This window comes from Schistosoma haematobium, chromosome 1, assembly GCF_000699445.3.
Source record: "Schistosoma haematobium chromosome 1, whole genome shotgun sequence".
Lineage (NCBI taxonomy): Eukaryota > Metazoa > Platyhelminthes > Trematoda > Strigeidida > Schistosomatidae > Schistosoma > Schistosoma haematobium.
In genome coordinates this window covers 38,541,133-38,563,300 of record NC_067196.1, presented here as the reverse complement: position 1 = coordinate 38,563,300, position 22,168 = coordinate 38,541,133, and the positions used below count along the sequence as shown (strand labels likewise).

The 22,168-nt window shown below is 39.2% G+C and overlaps 2 protein-coding genes across 2 annotated transcripts; both read right to left on the bottom strand.

Annotated features, from left to right (window-relative positions):
• Nucleotides 1-570: 570 nt before the first annotated feature.
• Nucleotides 571-5,127, bottom strand: MS3_00000705 (uncharacterized protein). Its single transcript, XM_051208371.1, has 4 exons — nt 4,331-5,127; nt 4,167-4,294; nt 4,064-4,124; nt 571-943 (listed from the first exon to the last, which is right to left on the bottom strand). The coding sequence occupies exons 1-4, from the start codon at nt 4,361-4,363 to the stop codon at nt 644-646; spliced, it is 522 nt and encodes a 173-aa protein (XP_051073981.1). The 5' UTR covers nt 4,364-5,127; the 3' UTR covers nt 571-643.
• A 6,243-nt stretch (nt 5,128-11,370) lies between these two features.
• MON1B_1 (Vacuolar fusion protein mon1b) lies at nt 11,371-11,858 on the bottom strand (the record flags this gene model as incomplete). The annotated part of the gene is made up of 2 exons (XM_051208370.1): nt 11,733-11,858; nt 11,371-11,700 (listed from the first exon to the last, which is right to left on the bottom strand). Coding segments are annotated over exons 1-2 (396 nt in total), but the record flags the coding sequence as incomplete, so codon positions are not given.
• Nucleotides 11,859-22,168: the final 10,310 nt, after the last annotated feature.

Here is a 22,168-nt window from a genome sequence, read left to right as displayed (position 1 = left end):
CAAACGCGTTGTCAAACCCTGAATTTCCGTGACATCCTTGGTGGCGAACCCGATTCGGTCCGATACACCAAACAATAAACTGTCTTTTCTTTGTGGTTACACTATATCTATTTTTTGCATACTGTGATAGGGAGTTTTGTGTTCTCAGAGCTTTTTTGCCCATTCATAAATTTGATCCACATGATGACGAAATAGACACCCAAACTGCTAAACATTAAGACTCACACTAACCACCTTCCATTTCATGCCATTCTGAATTGAAAATATCGAATCCTGGTTCTGATACTCAGAAGCCGACTTCCACGAGCACGGGGTGACAGATCAACTTGCATAATTTCTGGCAAAAATGAAGGCACTGCCGCGCGATTTCAAGGGTAACGTTACGCCTGGCTCGTTTTTCTGGTAATGCCTCCAAACCCTACGACACCAAAGAAGTTTATCTCTGCACGTGGAAAAGCAACCGACCAACAATGGTTAAACTAGATTTTCCACAACATCGAAATGAAAAAAAACATAGTAAAAAACATCTTGCTACGTATGCGCGAGGTCAATGGTTAACCGTTCTTGGGTTGAGTTATGGATCAATTTAGTAGAGGAAGTACAATCAAATATGAGATTATGAAAATTAAGTCATTAGGAATTTTTAAACAGATGAACCTACTAGTGGATTTCCGCTGAGATCAATGCCTGATACCAATCCATTGGAATAGTATTCCTTTGCTAACTCTAAAGTGAGTAACGCTTCATCAAGACTTTTAGATCTGTCTATAGATAGTATTAATGTCACATATATTTTATTATCAAGTACACTCGGTGCATTCTGTATTCCTCTGATTACCGCATTCAAATAAGAACGATGAGTTGGAATTGGTCGTAACGTAGTCCTCAATTCCAAAAGAATGACGTTTTCTTGATGAAATTCTTCAATAACGGAAGTTGTAGCCTACAATTTAGTGTAGACGTGTAGCAAGTGAAACGAATAATAATTATTGTAAAACCCAAATATTTTTATATGGAAATACATGTCACACCAACAACATGTACAAATAAACGCTTTTAAGGGTCAGGAACACAAAAACAATGCAAAAAAACGAAGTTAATGTTAGGAAAGATTAATTTGGTGGCTAGAGAACTTAATATTTGAACAGAACCTGGCTAATGCCATTTAACCTAATTTTCAGGAAAAAGACTCTTACACTGAAACAATTTCAACTGAAGAATCATATAGATAATTTTGATGTATTATTTTATTATATTTTTTATTTTACTGTCATTTTGTGGTACTTCAAATACAAATCCTGTTGAGATGTTTTTCTGTACATTTTCTTCGCGGTGAAAAATCATACATCTGCATCATAATGTTTCACAAACTCCTTGATTATACTCCACACTATAAAGATCTAAGTTATCAGTCAAATTAAAATCAATTACATGAAATGAACTTCAGGAACTAAACGAGAATTTTTCTCAATTAAAATAAAACTACGAAAGAAATAACTTGACATTCGGATATTGGGATATTTTATTGCAAGAACATTTACTCTGTACAAATAAGAACATTAGAAATAACCGTCTAAGCGTTGACAACAAGTACGGAAGAAAATGAAGAGGGCGATGTAAGAAATGATGTGCATCAATTGCTGAAAATGTATACAAATTATCGGTACTCCTTTCATCCCCATAACATGAATGATTACTTCTTGATACATAGAAAAACGAATATGTACTAGTGGTTTGTCAAGATAGAAGGGTGAACCCGAGACCTAAGATATATATATATATATATCGAAGGCTAATGTAGAATAAGATCCATAAACTGACTACACTGAGGGAAATCAGCGGAGCTAAGAGGTGTAGTACATCCATCGGTCATATAATAACCCATATTAACTATGAGAAGGCAATATAGTTAGACACTCTCAAAAAGCCTCTCTTGATATACTCCACTACAGTCACCAGTACAATTTCATCCACAAAAATATTACCATCGAACAACTAGTGTTGAAGACGGATAAAAGAAAGCTGAGGCGGCCAGACAAAAACGTTGTATAATAATAATAAGAATATATTCCTGCATGTGCAGGTACACACCGTTTTTACAGGCATGATCTATAAATTACAACATTTGTTGGTTCGCAAAATGCTTCCCAACTTATTAAGTTTATAGTTGTTATAAAGTGAAATCGTAGAGCGCGTGCTGTAAACTATGACCTTGAGAGGACGCGTACGTCAAGTTTGCTCGAAACGTCAGAAGTTTCATAGCTGTGCTCTCACAGCAAGATTCTGAAGAAGAAAGAAGAGAAACAGAAGAGCAGCAAGGCACTTGGATATGAACGCCAAAGGTTGCGCAACATTGTGTAGTAGAACGGACAGAGGTATAATAAATTAGAATAAATTCATACTATGTTTTGTTAGAGTGAAGTGAAGTCAGAGGCTCCATATTAGAGAATGTACTAATAAAGAACAATGAGTTGTGATGTTTAACATGTTGTAGTAAGCTCACATGAAGGAAGGGAAGTCAAGGTTGGTACAAGGAAAGCGGTTTATTAGAAAGGAGTGTATATAGAGGGTGAAGTGTTAAGAATACTAATTACTATATCTTTTGTTATCTTTTTTTTCTATCCGATGCCAGCCACACAATCCTAGTGTAAAAGTCCGAGTTAGCATGTTATAGGTTGTCTTAGTAGAATAGCTAATCCAGCATAATATTGGAAACATGAGTCTGAGTGGTGAGCGTAGGAAGACAATCTATATCACAGATTGATTGACTTATTCTCAATCATGAGGAGCCTGATACATACAAAATGTTCTGTCCCCACAAACACGGGTGGATTGAAGTTATCGCCCTCACCATCAATGCTTGCTGGTCAGTAACTCCACCCTCCCTCCTTTTGTGATGTTAGGCTCATTTAAGCTTTTTTTGTATATACGTCATACCTCACACAATCCTATGTTTCACAACCTGTTGCGACAATCCACATTCTTGTAGTAGAGTATTTTTAGCAATCTTTATGTTCGTACTATCAGGTATATTATACACAATGACATTCTGCATACAGTGAAGTCTTTTCAACACTTCAGATGATATATGGTCAATTACTTTTTCAGTGTTTTTTATAATTTCCAGATCGGGATTTTCTGGAACACTGATTAAATATTTGTACGGTAATAGGTCTTGAATAGTTTGGGTGAGGCTAAGTTCTGTTTGGCTGCTTTTATGTCTACCAGTGGTGAGATTATTGGAGTTTATATCAAAGTTTTCAATGTCGATATGGTTACATACAGGCCTGTTGCAGGTGTCTAGCGGATGGTCACTTTGTGCACACTTTGTTGGGGGATGGGGTATATGTCTGGGTGAGTAGTCAAGATCTACATCATCGGGCTGGCTATTGTAGGCAGGCTTACATGTACTCCGTGGGCCGCTACTCAGGATGGCCGATTGTGAGCTAAGAGGTGTAGTACATCCATCGGTCATATAATAACCCATATTAACTATGAGAAGGCAATATAGTTAGACACTCTCAAAAAGCCTCTCTTGATATACTCCACTACAGTCACCAGTACAATTTCATCCACAAAAATATTACCATCGAACAACTAGTGTTGAAGACGGATAAAAGAAAGCTGGGGCGGCCAGACTAAAACGTTGTATCAGTCCATAAAGTCACCAACTTCCGGTCTGAGCCATGTTGGTAGACGCAGACTACTTGGTTGGGGTCTGCGCGACTATCTTAACCAATGGTTGGAGACTGTGTGACAGAACCGATCACAACGGCGTAAGTGTATAAACTCTCTGTCCTGCCTTGAACCGTGAGATTAAAATTACTTTATATCTCCCTTTCTATGAACTAATTCACTCTGCCTGTATCATATCTTTATATGCAATCCTTCTTTACATATTACTACCATCGAAGAAACTACTGTGAATTTGGTGTTTGTTTTGTTGTGCTAATGAGGTGTGGCAACTTGGACCGTTGTATATATGTACCTGGTCCTACGTTGTAACTGACTGACTGGCATGTTTATCAAAGGGTAAATAAACTATTATATCAAAAATGCATACTCTCTCCAAAATCTCTGGCGTTTCAATTAATTTGTGGATTGTTCGGAAAGCATCAAAACACCTACATACATAATTTTAAAGGTAAGTAAAACTCCATAATTACCTATTCACATCCCCGTTCCATGTTTCAAAATCAAAACCTGGATTAATGTTCTGAACATCACGGTTGGTAATTGATTCACGCTTCAAAAACGCCGAACTAATACTCCCAGAAAGGTGGGCATGCAACTCCTAATCATTAATATATGTGTAATCAAATCTACATACAATTTTCGGTAAATTGTGGTAAAAACTGTTCATGCCGATTTTTACGTCCACTAAATGCTTTGTGATCACTGTTGGCTGAGAAACATGAAACGATAACTGGAGATGAGTAAGAGTTCGTGACTAACAGAAAATTAAATGTTCAGATCAATACTATAGTATTGATCTGAACTTTTAGTATACTAAAAGTGCGCTTCAGTTATGAGCAATGTAGATACATTCCAGGCTTAATTGTGATTAACTCCGAGGCATATCACTTAGCATCTTCAACTGTTGGTTTATATCACCAGGAATTCAGTGGTTGAAGTAACCTTTTTCTTTGATCACAGTCGGAAATGACTAAGCCAATGAGATCTCAACCTCGGGGTTGAGTAACAAAAGGATATGGAGCCAGTCCATAGCCACTAATTGCTGGTTGAATATATATATATATATATATATATATATATATATATATATAACAGTAAGACTATAATTTATGGACGACCTTTGAGCGACGCTAAAGTAACCCTGAGAATGTCCATTTAATAATTAGGACCAAATGAGAGTCATAATCCAGTGTGAGGAATTAGAATTGTGATTTGCAGTTCATGGTTTATGTCAGGAATTAGATTTAGAGTTTTCATCACGAACTGACATTAGCTACAACGCCAAAACTGTACTTAGCGGATGAGTGAATTTCGCGCCAAAACCCGAGACCTGTTGTCTTATACCTCAAATGGTCTGTAGTGGTAAATAAATCCTCACAATAAATAGCTCTGTAAATCCTCGACATTGGACGCTGACCACATTAGTTTCAATGGACTCACTTAGCTGAAGGCGCTTGGTCACGCATCCACACCAGATCACGAGTGGGAACGCTGTGATCAACTTCTCCTGCAACCGCTAGCCAGTTTAGATCAGTCACTTGTCGATATATTGATAGCTTATCAAGTATATCTTCGGACCCCATCGTTTCTGACTTCTGATTTCACTGGGTGTGCACGTCTTGATTACAGAAGTTGTTACTGATCAAGGTGTTGTCAAACTCCAAAATACTTGTGTCATCTTTAGTTATGAGCCCGGTGTGATCTGATACACCAACTCGTTAACTGTGATTCTGTCCCATTTAAAAACTTTATATATCATTTCTTTATTCTAATTGTTATATATTGCGGTATTTTTTCGTATTATCGGACGTTTCCCCTTCGTTCGTTCCTACACTTTATATTCGTCATTACTGAACAGACTCCTAAGTTACTTAAGATCAATACTCCTACACAACCCTCATTCCTGCTAATGCCATTCTGGCCTGACAACATGGAAGCCTGATTCTGCTACTCAGAGGCTGACTTCTACGAGCACCGCGTGACCGGTCCTTGTGCACGATTCTTTGCAGTAGTAAAGGCACTATCACCACGAATTCAACAGGTACGTCACACCTAGTATATTTACTAGTGATGTTTTGGGGCCTTATGAAACTCTGAAAAGACCTGATCTTAAACGCAGAGACCTAACCAGTCGACAAAAAGGTTGGATGAATTCCTCAATAACATTGATGTGCAACATGGGTCAGTACGAACATGTTGTTACGAATCAGAGAGGTAATTGATCAAAGTACTTTATGAACCATCCGGCCATCAAACGGCTCGTGAGCATTACCCTTGCACATGGTCCCCGAACTGCTCGTTTACTGAACGACACTTCGACCATTCGGGAAATTCGTGAATCCTTCGTCGATTTCAAGTAATCGCTATCTAACTCCTACACAACTACCATGACAAATGCTGTGCGTTCAGTTTAACCTGTTTACCCCATATATTAGTCGGCCGATGTTATCGTTTGGATCGTCTTACAACTTATACGCACGTTTTCAAATGTCGCGATCCATTACAGTGAACCATAGAAACGGCATACGAAGGATTCTTAAAAATATTGCAGCGCTAAGCTATGTACTGTATCATCTATACGGACGAAACTAGAGAAACATCAGTATCGACCGTCTTAAAGCCGTTTACCTAGAAGGGAACCGTAAATACGTTTACATTTTTCCCGAACAAACGGACGAATTAAAACTCACAACTACTATGACCTCCATGATTATTAACGACCACTTCAAAACCTGTCTGATATCCGACAATCGACTCAAAATGACAATCTCTGAAAGAAGGATGAGACTTCTAAAACACCGGATGTGAGATATTGTCTTATTCTTAGTTTTGTCTCACCTTGTGCATCCCGCAACTATTTGGCTGTAATCTCAACGTTTCATATTATCGTGTCAAATTAAAAAAAATCGTTTTTGTGATATGTTTACATATAGGTATATTGAGTTTTTAGTAAAACAATAATAAATCCTTATTTCAAAATTTTCCTTCGCATGATATATGCATGCATACATACCGGATTTTTTCACGTCTTATTTCCTTGTACAATTAAGAATGTATTGCCATATTTAATTACGTCTCCATTCCTTTCTTTTGCAGGACGACCGATAATTTTCATGGAACGTTTCTTATTGCTATGTTGTACTACATGGCTTTATATATTAGTGAACGACGACCGGATGCTGATGAACAGCAAGCTATTAGATTGTATGCCAACGACACTTGTTGTGTTTAACCTTCTAGCTGACCTCCATTGCTCGTGATTCCTCACCAGAATGTCCTGCCTTTGATGAGTGACTCTTGAAGTAGTACTTCGTGGTGGGCTACAAGTACGATTGATTTATCATAGCTACGTAGGCTACTCATTGTGTTAGATGCCATGATCAGGTTACCGATAATCCCTCTGTAGACAGTAGAAAATTGTCCTTTTCAGTAATGTTATTACTCAGATAGATAGTTTCTTAACCCTGTAGTCTACTACATAACACTGTTCTTCTGTAGCATCAAGATCGTCCCGATTGTCAGCACGCTCATTTATCTTCTGATGAACTGAAGTATATCACTGAAATGAGCTCGGCTCCTAGTAGTTGCCACTGGTATCCAGGTTTTCTGTAGAAAGTACTTACTTAGGGTTAAAAGAAGACGTAGGATACCCATTGTTTCTCTGGCGTATAAAGGAACGTCATTTGTGACCATTAATCCCAAATTTTAAGCTTTTCTTTCTTGTATACGTCCCCCGTTGAACTAGACCTTTGCAGAGCTTTTTTGAATCTTTCACATATCTGATGGACTCTCGCACATTTATGAACTTGCATAGATAACGATTACGAAACTAAACAGGTCACCCATTGGCATCATGAGTAATAATGGGCTTATGATCGCTTTTGCGGCAACTCAAAAAGCGCTCCTGTCTAGCTTAAAGGCATCTTGTCAAACATGATGTAAGACCATCGGTCTTATTGATGATTTTTTGGTAGGGACGTTCTGCGTTTGCAAATCCCATATATGATAACGTGGCAGTACAACATTGCGTACCACCGAGTCAAACGCTCTGGTCAGGTCAAGAAATGGTACATCTACAAGCATGATTTGTTATTAGCAATTTCTCTGAGTACCTCATCCCAATACATCATTCGAAGCACTAATTTCCATTACTTAAAACACATTCAGCACCGTGGAAGTTTTTTCCCGGTAAACGAACCGTGTAGTTTGTTTCTTCAACTCTGATCTCGTTAATATCAATTTAGATAGTTAAACATAGCTATGGTCTTTAAATTGATCGCCACTAGAACGTATGGAGAGCATATGGTATTTAATATAGACATATTAAGTGCATATGATTGTATACTCATTTTAGAATAAGATACGTGAATTAGCACATGGCTCTCGAATGCATTACTTCAGTTCTACTGTTTAACTTGTGCTCGTTTGTGTGAGCGAATCGAATGCCTCACACGAATCCCTCCAGTATCTTTGTTTGACTACCTGTATTTCTATCGGTCTGTTAATTATATTCCATCGTTATATTGTTGTAAAATTGCTTGAGAGAGGTTGACTAAGTGACGATATGGACAGCATGAATTCATCTCAATACATTGAAGATTAAACTGGTCCAATACAGTCCTGAATTTATTTCACTATGATAAAACTACTGGATATTCTACGATCAGCGTCAATTCAATTAATTGCGATTGCTAGTGATTTTAGGTGTCGGTGTCGATATAAATTCGATCCAACTACTAGGAGGTCTAATTCTGACGTTATTACAATCCTGCTATCATTTCACTCTATTTTCATCCACTCACTCCTATTACACCGTACGTGCTGATCGGTTTAATTGTCTATATATATATATATATTTTCGTGCCTTAAGGTAACCCTCGTGCTATTGATAGAAGAAACCAGACAACTGGTGAATAGTTCTTTATTTCGATCTTCGCGCAGTCACGGTGGAGCGTGGGGTTATTTATTCAGACAAACAAAGCCTCTCAACATTCGATATAAGATAATGGGGAATATAACACCTGTAAAAAATAAGGGAGTGAGTAAACACTTGAACTGTACTGTTCAGACATATGCTTGGTTGTTTGAGGTCAACTCTTGACCAAGCAACCTAAGCTGTTACATATATATATATATATATATATATACATATATATATATGTAGGAACCCTTGCATTCTGGTTTCTACTTGAGTCATTTGTCCTTGGTCAACAATTGTAGACGTAATGAATACAACATTGGACCTATTTTCTCTACGCTTTTGGTAGTTAATAGCAGCTCAATCAATCTTCAGATAGATTGCCACTTCTCTGCTAATGCGTATTGCTTTAGGGTGGTTATTTGCACGTTCCTGTAGCACAGCAACTTGTTGAGTTTCACCCTGAACAGTTTTGCAATAACTAATTCAGGGTGTATTTGAACCCTGTCTTACTACCATGCCTGATACAGGGAAACTTATTTATATATTGTTGGGTGGAACGAATATTTCTTCGAGTGCGCCTCAAAGACTTTAAAGATGATGAGAGATTTGCTTTGAGCCGTCGAGATAAAAAAGGTTATTTACTCGTGGTAGCGAGTAGTTAGAAGTAGTTCAAAATTTCTAGTATTCTGGTCACTGTGCAAATGCAAGGAGTAGCGAGAAAGATGAGATTAATTCATATGTAGTGAAAGCCATAGAGGCCCATGCCAATCTGGGCCATCTTTATAATAATAATTATTATTATTTTATTCTCAAATAACAGTTTGTTACATGAGGCATGCCAGTTTACAGGCCTATGCCAATCTGGGCCATCTTAGCGCCCTTGTGATGTTAATCTGAATGTAGAAGGTCGGATATATAATACGAAGTTGAGAGCAGTTTCGTTCTATGCTCTATGAGGGTGTCAAGTGGCTCTCTGTGTTCGATTGTCGTTGTCTTCGAAGTATTGCTAACATCCGGTGCCAACACCATGTTGGTAATAAGAGGGTTCGGCAACGCACGTTCGGGCACAACGACGATAATTTACTTGGTGTTACTATCTTAAAACACCGGTGGCTCAAACATATCTTACGAATGTCGTCCCAGACAATTCAACATTGTTGACTATTTGCTGACGCCAAGACTAGTTGAAAACAGTGGTGTTCGTCTCATGACACATTCCCGTGGTACGAAAGGGACCGTACACGACTAGCACCTCTCAGTCCTTCACAGCTCTGATTGATGTGCTGGAGATGGAGCAACCGTGGCTTAGGAGGTTGTCAGACATGGCTCACAACAGAAGCCATTGACCATCCAGCTATGATTTCCTTTTACTTTCTTCGTAAAAGGTGAGAGGAACATTTTTATCCTCAAGAATTCTTTTTGATTGCGTTTTTCTAATCAGGCTGTTTCTATTATTACTCGTATTCAGTTGTTGTTTTTTACCATACTCATTTCAGTTTTTCTAACTCTTTACAATCTAGTTTTCTCATTGTGTGGTGTGTATTTACTTTAGGGCATCTTTGTACCAATATTCATGTTTAGATAATAAATAAAACTTGCTTGAAAAATCAGCAAAGTATATATTTAACAAAACTAACTCACACGTAATTTGGCATTTTGACAAATAATCTGTGATATTGCAGCTCTGCTATTTTCTGGAAGTGGTGTACAGCTGATTGCATTCAAAAATACCCCAAAAGTCTCTTCTACGCGATTTATGATAGAGGATAAAAGTCGATTATCCCCAACAAGGAGTTTGCGTAAATCCAAATTAGCATGCCTTGTAAATTGTTTCTCCACTCTTTGCAAAGTTAATGAGCTTATTATCTAGAATTTTGACAAAACCATATAATAGCATTCAGATACCGACTTTATCGATTGATGGTGTGTAATTGCTCTACAAAAATTAATATAAACCAAACACACTTTATAGGTTTTGAAGACAACTTCCTTTTTATGATGATATTCAAATTGAAGCTATTCACATAACTTGATAGATCTTAACCTAGGATTAAGTGATTCTATCATTTTATATAATGCTGTGTTATCCTTTAAACCCTTACGGACATAGATTTCAGACTAAAACTAATATCTTACTCTTCCCAAAAGAGGATACATTCCCTAGTCAGCTTACATTGTTAACTACAATAAATAAGGTACAGATATTTATAATAACAGATATTGATAAGAATATATTTGTATTTGACGGGCATTATATCTAAAACAGTGCAAAAGTATACGACATAATTGGAATTAGATAGTAATGGTTGCATTATAGATCCCTTACAGTAAAACACAGGAAAAATAGTTTAAAAACCTACACTTATAGTTGACTGATGAATACACAGAAATAGTTGAGTTGTACCTAAGATCTTTTCCAAATAGACACTGGGGTAAATCTTTATTTGACATATAGCACTACCGATTAAGGGTCTTGATTAAATTATTTTGTCCAGCTATCCAAATAAGTGGTGACCACATCTAAACCGCAAAATATCACCTGATGATTAGAACTAGGAGTTTTCTCCTCAGATAAGTTCCAATGCGAATGGTCGAAACTGGCTATATTTTAAAATCTACTCCACAAGTACAACATTTTTAACAAGTGGGACTTTTATGAAGTGAAAAATTAGTGCAAAATAAAAGACAACATAACAAACCTGGTTATATACATATTCAAGGCAGGTTAGCAGATGTGGAGTGGGTTCAGAAACTGGACTAAATGCCACTAATATAAGATGCGACCGAGAAACGAACAAGAACTTTTCGTCAGTTGTATTGATTAACTGAAGCTCATCTCCAGAATTCGCAACGAAGGAAACAAGAGCTTGCATGACGCTCATTACGGAGGACAGATCACTTTCATTTCCATACCGTGAATATATGGGTTTTCCAGCCTCGCTAAGAACAAAAACGTGCAGCAAGTCATTTGTCCAGCAAGGATCTTCCGGAGTTGAACAAGTAGCCTGCTTAGTTGAAGATTTTGTACTGCTGCTATCCTCACTAAGTAGACTTTCTGATGATTGCGCAACATTTTCAACAACCTACGCTAATGCTTTACAGAAAACTTAACTACTTTAAGTTGAGTTGATTTCAGTGATTCGGATTCTTTCAGTATACGATCAACTGCTCCAGTGGTCATAAGTGCATCATTATCAATAAACGGTTCCGCATCAGACTCTGCACTACACGTCATATCTACTTTGCTTTTACTGGAACATACCCTGACGTGATCTGTTACACCAAATCGTAAACTGTGGGTCCGTTTCATTTCGGGATTCTATATATCATTGCTTTATTTTAATTTTTTATACATTGTGATATTTCTTTCCGCGTTTTTCGATATCTATATATTTTTCACTCGTGTATTCCCGTACTTAATTTTCCCGTATGACTGAACAGACCCCCAAGGTATTTAAGATTAAGACTATGTCCCCACCCTCGTTCCAATTTATGCCCTTCTGGCCCGACAATATCGAAGCCTGGTTCTGCTACGCAGAAGCCGAATTCCACGAGCACCGCGTGAACGACACATGTGCACGATTCCTCCCAGTAGCCAAGGCACTACCGCAGGAATTCAACTGGTACGTAACACCTAGTATGCTTACTAGTGATGTTTCTGAACCGTACGAAACCTTAAGGCGTTCTATCCTTAAACGAGGAGACCTAACTGATCGACAAAGGTCAGGCCAACTCCTTAATAACATAGACCTGCAACACGGTTCTGCGACGGACATGTTGCAAAGGATGAGAGAGGTTATAGGCCTAAGAGCTTTCAACGAAGGCCTATTCAAACAACTTTTCTTGCCTAAACTTCCCCAACAGGTGCAAGCGGTTCTGGTCTCGTTTCAGAACAACGTCTTAGACGACCTGGCTGCATCTACCGATCGTACCTTAGAAATTACGAAATCTTCTACTACCGAGGTTTTTTCAATCAAAGAAAAGCCTCAAACGACTCAGAATGACATAACCGAGTTATGTCATACACTTAAGCGTTATCTTAATTTTCGTAACGACCGTAAGTGATCGCACACCCCACGTAGAAGCATTTTACGTAAGCGATCTGTCTCTAGACCACGAGAGACGGATATCCACGACTGGTGCTGGTATCATAACCAGTATGAAAAATCTTCCAGAAATTGCAGAAAACCCTGCAATTTTCCCAACTCACAACCGACTGACTCAAAAAAAACTCGGGAAACTTTCAAGCCGGCACGCGTTAACGGCAACCGTAGCCGGCGAACATAGCCGTCTGTTATACGTCACAGATGTGACAACGAGAGTTCGCTACCTCGTCGACACTGGCGCAGAAGTTAGCGTTCTCCCAGCAAATCCCAACGACCGTCTTCACGAGTCGGCTTTAAACTTACAGGCGGCAAACGGAAAACCTATCGCTACGTATGGTAAAAGGTACGTTTACCTCAACGTGGGTTTACGCAAACCCATTCACTGGATCTTACCCATTGCCTCACATTCACGATTTGACAGCTGCCTTGAAAGATACAACTGTCTTTTCGAAAATCGACTTGGTTAAAGCGTATAACCAAATCCCCATGGCCACAGACGACATACCAAAAACCTCCATCATAACTCCCTTCGGACTCTATGAATTTTCGCGAATGCCTTTCCGTCTAAGAAACACTGCTCAAACATTCCAAAGATTCGTAGACGACGTTTTCCGAGGTCTCAACTGCGTGAATGCATATCTTGACGACTCTCTACTAGCAAGTCCGGACAGAGAATCACATCTCCAGCATTTGGATCTTGTTTTCGACCGACTACAACAACACGGCATTACTGTAAACATTCAGAAATGCCAAATCGGAACTGACTCATTAGACTTCCTAGGACACACTATAGATGCTCAAGGCATTCGACCCCTTAGGACCAAAGTGGCTGCCGTTCTAGATTACCCAGAACCGATCACCGTCAAGCAGTTACGAACGTTTAACGGCCTTGTAAGTTTCTATAGACGATTCATACCGAAATGCGCGTCACTTATTAAACCTCTTACCGACCAACTTCGTGGAAATGCTAAATCCATCAGTCTGGACGACACCGCACGAAATGCATTCTCCACAATTAAGGAACTTATCGCCAAAGCAACAATGCTTGCACATCAGGACACCGAAGCACCCATTAGCATCGCAGTAGACGCATCCGACTCAGCAATCGGAGGAGTCTTACAACAATGAGTTAACAACTCCTGGCAACCCTTGGCATTTTTCTCTAGAAGGTTGCTAGACACCGAATCGAGGTACAGCACATTCGGTAGGGAACTCCTAGCTATGTATTGTGCTGTACGACATTTTCAACACTAGATCGAAGGTCGTGAATTCACTCTGTTCACGGACCATAAACCGCTCACTTTCTCGTTAAGCTCTCCTTCAGACAAGTACTCTCACCGTGAGTCTCGACAACTGGACTACATTTCGCAGTTTACTTCAGATATTCAACATATTTCTGGAGCAAACAATGTAGTTGCAGACGCCTTGTCTCGCATAACTTCCCTGAACAGTTCCCAAGTAATCGACCTTATAAAACTCGCTCAGCTTTTAAAAAAAGACAGTGATCTTCAGCACGAGTTATCGTCTACAACTCTCAAGCTATGCATCATACAGATGGGAACGGGTAAGGAAACCTTACTTTGTGACACATCTACAGGTAGGGATCGCCCAATCGTTCCGAAACATTATCGACGCAATGTCTTCAACACATTGCACAAACTTTCTCATCCAGGTGTTCGTGCAACCATCAAGCTTATAGCAGAACGCTTTTGCTGGCCTGGTATGAATAAAGACGTGAGGGAGTGGGCACGCTCCTGTGTAAGCTGCCAAAAATCTAAGGTTATCGGACACAATAAATGTCCCTTAGGCTCACTTAAAACTCCCGATGCTCGTTTCGACCATGTCCATCTGGATTTGGTAGGACCTTTACCAGATTCAAATGGATACTCTTACCTCTTAACCTGCGTAGACCGTTTCACTCGATGACTAGAAGCAGTACTTATCAAAGACATCACTGCTGGAACAGTGGCTCGCGCCTTCGTCGAACGATGGGTAGCAAACTTCGGCTGCCCTTCAACCATCACTACAGACCGCGGACGTCAGTTTGAATCTGATCTTTTCCGTCGTCTGACCACACTTTTGGGAATCACTCGCTTCCGAACGACCGCCTACCACCCACAAGCAAACGGGTTGGTAGAACTTTTTCACCGACAACTAAAAGCTTCACTATCAGCTGCAAACGTTTCACAGTGGACCGATGCTCTTCCACTCGTCTTATTAGGTATCCGCAATGCAGTGAAAGCTGACATTGGATACACTGCAGCTCAACTCGTTTATGGAACGACACTTCGACTTCCAGGAGAATTCGTGGATCCTTCATCCTCTTCAATGAACATGGATCTAACCTCCTACATGAACAGGCTTACAAACTCAATGCGTTCAGTTAAACCTGTTTTCACTCGACCACATTCAACCGATGTTTTCTTTCAACCTGACTTACGATATAGTACTCACATTTTCGTTCGTCGAGACTGGCATCGACGGCCTTTCGAATCAGCATACGAAGGACCCTTCAAAGTTCTTCAACGCGAACCAAAGTACTATATAACCGATAAGAACGGAACCAACGATAGCATCATCATCGATCGCCTCAAAGCATCGTATTTAGAAGGAAATCCTATCTACGTCGATTTTCCTTCGGTACAACCGAACGACGCGATTCCGGCACTTATAATACCTCATCCGACAACCAGCACGCACGATGATACTTCGACAGTATCTGAAAATAAACTTGAAACAACGCGTTCTGGAAGAAGAGTAAGATTTGCAGAACATTTAAACTACTATTGCACGTAAGACACTAGTTAACATTTTGTTTCATCTCGATTTTTCACGGTATAATATAATTTTAAAAAATCAGTTTTTATATGCTTGTATTTTTATATTATTATCCGGCTAATATGTATATTATAAAAATTTTTAAAAGAAAACAAGACAAAAAAACATTTCGTAAAAATCGCTTTTACGTTATTTATACTTTTTCGTCCATTTTGTGTCTTGAAGCGCGTACGAGTTTATTTCGACAAGCACTTACATATTCTTTTTCTCTTTCCCAGGACAACTGGAAAAGACGATAAAAAGAACGATGAGGTTTACGAGGGACGAAAATTTTCATTGTATATTCTTTATTATTATTATTATTATTATTATTATTATTATTATTATTATTACCATGTTGTACATCGTGGTCCCCTATAGTAAGGAAAGACGACCAGACGCTGCTAAACCTAGCAAGCTATCAGAAGAGTGTTTACCAACGATATACTCGTTGAGTTTAAACTTCTGACTGGTCACGTCTTAGGGTCATCACTACCCCCCTAGTGGGGTAGTGATCTGTAGCGGTAAATAAATCCCCAAAATAAATAGCTCTGTAGGTTTTCGACATTGGATGCTGACCAGATGTTTTAATGAACTATTAAGTGAATGGTTTTCTCACAATGGGAATACATCTGATGCTCCAGATATCGACATAAAGTGCACCGGCAAAAACTATCTTAGTACCATAAACTTCGACATTAGGAGTATACATACCGCCATTAAAACCCTTAAGCCAAATGAGAGTTCTGGTGCCGATGACATCCCTTCAATCCTTTATAAAATGTCAGGGCCGGACATACAGACGCTACTACTCAAAATATACACATTATCTTTAGAGACAGGTACATATCCGGAAACCTGGAAGTTAACGTATGTTCTTCCCAAACACAAATCCGGACCAAGAAACCTGGTTGAAAACTACAGACCTATAAATATCACTCCAGTCATATCACGCATAATGGAAAAAGTGATACAAAATCAACTATCTGATCACCTACTCAAGGAAGATCTAATAGACCCGTCACAACACGGCTTCATTAGAACAAGGTCGTGCAGTACATGCCTGATAGACTTCTTTAACGAGGTTACTCGTATACGTGACCAGAAGAAACTAGTTATTATACTATACTTCGATATTAAGAAAGCCTTTGATAAAGTACCTCATAATCTTCTAATCAACAGATGAAGTCAGTTGGAATTATAAATCCCCTTTTGCAATGGATCAAGTCTTTTCTTACGGACAGATATCAAATAACCAAGATTAACTCTAATACATCTATACCTCGACCAATAACCAGTGGTGTTGTGCAGGATAGTGTCTTGGGTCCATTGCTCTTTATAATCTACATCAACAATATATGCAAGTGTTTTAGCACAGGTAAGACCTACCTCTATGCCGATGACTTAAAAGTCATCTATAAAACTGACATTTGCGATTTACGCAGTACCATGCAAACAATCCAACATGAACTCAACATGGTAGATGACTGGTGCAATCGCTGGAGGTTAGAGCTCAACATAGAGAAATGCGGCTGGTTATGTATAGGAGACACGTCTCTTAAAATGAAACTAACACTTAGCAATCACCCACTGCCCAGACTGGCATCAGTAACTGACCTAGGGGTACATTACTCACACAGTCTTAATTTCTCTGAACACATCTCAGCCAAAGCATCCAAAATGCGGAAATTGCTTGGCTTCATTCTCCGTAATTTCTATCAAAATGAATCTAAAATCCTTCTTTATAAAGTTTGTGTAAGACCTATCGTTGAATACTGCTCGTTCTTATTTTCCAACCTACGCCTATCTGGAAGGAATACAACGAGACTTCACCCGCAAAGTACTTAAGACTGACTCGGTCATTGACTACAGTTCTCGATGACAAATCTTAGGAATAGCACCCCTTTGGGAGAGAAGGCTTAGGTCTAATTTGATTCTCTACTTCAAACTACTCAAAAACCTTACTTATTCAACATGTAAGATAATTCTTGCCCAAGATCCACATGAGTACGGACTTCGAAACAAAGTATCTACGGTCAAAGTTGAGAAATACAGATCAAAAACTCGGGAAAACTTCCTCACCAAGTATGCAATAATATGGAACAGTCTTCCCTCCGAAACTCGCATGGCGGATGAACTACATACGTTTGTAAAACTGCTTGATCTAGCCCTCACTCGCACTGATCTTGCACGTACGAACACATCAGCGCCCCACTCAGACATCATAGGCTCTCTCCATGTCTAGACCAAAATGGACTTCAAGTTCAGTTTGCCTTATTTTTCCTACTTTGCAGTTGTATTAGTTACTTTTTCCACCCTATTTCTTCACTTGAAGTAGACAGGTAACTCACTGTACCTATCATTACTGTTAAACTAAACTCGGACGATAGGCGACACTCACCACCACCATAAAACATCAAGAGGACCGCACAATCGGCTGCCTACTACCAGTGGTCTTGTATCTATGGAGCCTGTTACCAATCAACTGGTTAAGACAACAGAAAATAACATCAGCACCAAGTTACTGTGAGTTCCTTCCTGTTTATCCTGTATTAACTTTTTACTCTACTATACACTATGTTGACTAGCAATTAATATTATTTCTCCACTCGTTCCCTTATCCACAACTCATATACTTCTATACTTTTCCGCCTGCTTAAATAAACAACTATCCTACAATATACCCTTCTTAACGCTTATACTCTGATTGGCAAACTATACTTTATACTATAGTCAACAGAGGCACTGCATCGATGCTTTACCCACAGTCCATAGCTTGTAAATGCCTGATAAGCTTGTAAAATGGTACTTATAGAAATAGTGCTTTCCAACAGGTTGTGAAACAGAGGATTGTGTGAGGTATGACGTATATACAAAAAAAGCTTAAATGAGCCTAACATCACAAAAGGAGGGAGGGTGGAGTTACTGACCAGCAAGCATTGATGGTGAGGGCGATAACTTCAATCCACCCGTGTTTGTGGGGACAGAACATTTTGTATGTATCAGGCTCCTCATGATTGAGAATAAGTCAATCAATCTGTGATATAGATTGTCTTCCTACGCTCACCACTCAGACTCATGTTTCCAATATTATGCTGGATTAGCTATTCTACTAAGACAACCTATAACATGCTAACTCGGACTTTTACACTAGGATTGTGTGGCTGGCATCGGATAGAAAAAAAAGATAACAAAAGATATAGTAATTAGTATTCTTAACACTTCACCCTCTATATACACTCCTTTCTAATAAACCGCTTTCCTTGTACCAACCTTGACTTCCCTTCCTTCATGTGAGCTTACTACAACATGTTAAACATCACAACTCATTGTTCTTTATTAGTACATTCTCTAATATGGAGCCTCTGACTTCACTTCACTCTAACAAAACATAGTATGAATTTATTCTAATTTATTATACCTCTGTCCGTTCTACTACACAATGTTGCGCAACCTTTGGCGTTCATATCCAAGTGCCTTGCTGCTCTTCTGTTTCTCTTCTTTCTTCTTCAGAATCTTGCTGTGAGAGCACAGCTATGAAACTTCTGACGTTTCGAGCAAACTTGACGTACGCGTCCTCTCAAGGTCATAGTTTACAGCACGCGCTCTACGATTTCACTTTATAACAACTATAAACTTAATAAGTTGGGAAGCATTTTGCGAACCAACAAATGTTGTAATTTATAGATCATGCCTGTAAAAACGGTGTGTACCTGCACATGCAGAAATATATTATTATTACTTAACTGAAGGCGCTCGGTCATGCATCTTCACCAGATCACATGTCGGAACTCCGTGCTCAACATCTACTGCAATCGCTAGCCAGACTAGATCAGACAATTCCGATATATTGACAATCGTCAATTACAACTGATCTCCTCGATTCTGTCGTTTGATTTCTGTTGGTGGGTACAAGTTATATTAGAAGGTGTTACTGGTAAAAGCGTTGTCAAACACTGAATACATGTACCATCTTCAGGTTGATTTTCAAGTGATAACCGCGATCAGTGATTGGAGGTTCCAGTTGATGGAGCATGGAATCATTGACAACGGCACAGACGCATTCTCTCTTAATCTTTCCACCTTACATTCTTGTATTCGTGCATGTCCTTTCGAAGCACACTCTAAATGTTTAGCGCTTTTTATTATCAACGCTACTACATAATTTCGACCTCTGCAACTTATCTAGGAAAATTTCTTCGTGCTAACGTGGTATGGAAACTTGAGTTAACGCACATGTTTCATGCTCTACGTTGATGTCCGTTTATTTGTCAGCATTTTTAAACTTAGAAGTATTTTTTCGAGACGGGTAGGATCCCATACTTTAACTCAATTTTTGCTGTAAGCCGTCGAAATTGATTGCGAGAGATTGAAGACGTTTATGTATAAGACATTCCCTAAGAGTGTGTATACATGTCATGCAACTCACTGACTTCAAACGTTGTCCGATATGGTTTGAGAAACGGATGTTAGTGACGATTCTGTTGGGTTTTACATGAAATTCTTCAAAAAAAAGCAAAGCGCACTGTTTTAAACCAACAAGATCTATTGTAGTGTGCTTTCTTTATTTGCTTATATTTTAGTGAACACTGTACCTCCTCATTCATTAATTGAATATGTGATTATTTATTCCACTTGCTCACAGAATTATGATTTCACTTTATATTGTGCTGACGTGGAATGGGTCAAATAAACTGTCCATTCCACCTAATGAAGTGAGTGATTATTAGCTTTAATTATATCAAGTGTGAAATTCATCTTTTATGTAAATTTTCGAAAAGATATTTATAAAATTTTGAGGTGAGACTATAATTTATGGGCGAACAAATGAGATAAAAGACAACAGCTCTTGGACTCCATTTAGTGATGGAACCCATATCAATTTAAATGCATCGATGTATTATCTATGTTGAAGCCGTTCAATATTTATACCTATTGCTTCTTCAGAACAAGTAGTTCCATGACTGGACACCTTTTGCCGGCTACAGGATCTTTAAGAAACATATATATATAAAACAATCGGTCAGCAAAGAGTATAGAAATCTGAAACGCGCTTCCACCTCCAAACAACAAGGTCCTCAATATGAACGTACACGAAAACTTGGGAAAATAATCACGGTTCGCGATGATTCGTAATCTTGAACCTTAAAAAGATCTGACCTTCCCCTCAGTTTGCAGGACAAACATGATATGATGCTCTGGAACGAGTTAAACAAGAGGCTTGAACTTCCCTGAATAGAGCCTTTGACAGTCACACGACTTAGTCAGGGAAAGCATTCTAAGTCTCAAAGTCACTCACTAACGCTACAGACGTAGGGGATGTCTTACTGGCTAGTTATTTACCGAAATCAAATGGGAATGTAAGAATACTGCCCGATATACCCTACCTTGAGCGCAATCACACCCGGAACACACCTCAGGAAATTCGCTAGGATTCCTTCCGTGGAAGAAACATCATTGTGCAAGATGTGCCAGAGAACACGGACCCTGATCACACAAACCCCGATATTCGGAAGTGAAAGTTCATCAAGCAGCTTTTGAACCTCAAAAACAAACTGACTCAGCAGGCGGTGAAACTAGATAAGAAAGACGAGAATTATGGACCCCGGCTGATGAGAATAACCTCCCCATCCTGCCATGTGGCGGCCGCAACTCTGGAAGCATTTCGTGCCAATAGACACCGGTTGTCAACTGGAATCCATATGCATCCGGGTAGACTATATGATGACGGGATCAAGCAGAAAGGCAAGTTGGAGCTAACCATTCCACTTGTGGAGTGTCTAGACGACAAAAAACATGGAGAAGATAGGGGCTAACAACTCAGAAAATCCTATGTAAGTAGGCTCCCTGTCCATTGACACAAGGCTCGTGCAGACAAACAGGACAGGAGGGTTCACGCGTTTCTAATTCAAAGCATAAATTGCTTATACATAAACGCTGAGAGTCTGCCAAATAAAATGGATGAGCTACGTGAAATTAGCAATGTTAATAAGGCTCATCTGATAGGAATATCTGAAACTTGGATATCTTCTCAGTTTGCAGACCAAGAGCTAGCAATACCTGGGATGTCTTTGTTTCGAAACGACAGAAAAATAGGAACTGGAGTGGGGTAGCCGTATACACACGATCATGCCTGGAGGTACATCAAGTTCACAACCATGAGTTTGACAATCTCGATGAATCTGTATGGTGCTCAGCAAGATTGTCAGCCACCTTGAGGTGCCAAGTTGGGGTCATCTATAGGAAGCCCACTGCTGACATCGAGTGTGACAGTCGTATGTTAGAAGGACTATCCCGCTCTACGCGTCTTGGATTCACTCATATCCTGATTCTAGGGGACTTCAATCTTCCTAAAGTCAGTTTTGCGGAACGTACGTATATTAGGGGTGAAAACTCTAATAAACCTCGGTTCTTCAACCTCATTGAGGATCTGGGATTATTCGAAAATGTGAAGTCGGCAACTCGTTGGTGAAACAGTCAGACGCCGTCGCGCTTATACTGGGTATTTACAAACGAAGAATTCCTAATTGACAACCTATCAATTCTGGCTCCCCTGAGGAAAAGCGGTCACACCGTCATAGCCTTTAGTTTTATCAGCAAAACTGAGCTAAGATATCCCACCAACAAC

Excerpts from the sequence above, each read along its gene's own strand:
- MS3_00000705 (XM_051208371.1), bottom strand. The coding sequence starts at position 4,363 with ATGAACAGTTTTTACCACAATTTACCGAAAATT. Across the intron at positions 4,295-4,330 it reads ACCACAATTTACCGAAAATT|GAGTTGCATGCCCACCTTTC; the intron begins GTATGTAGATTT and ends ATTAATGATTAG. Across the intron at positions 944-4,063 it reads CGCCAGAGATTTTGGAGAGA|GCTACAACTTCCGTTATTGA; the intron begins GTATGCATTTTT and ends ACTAAATTGTAG.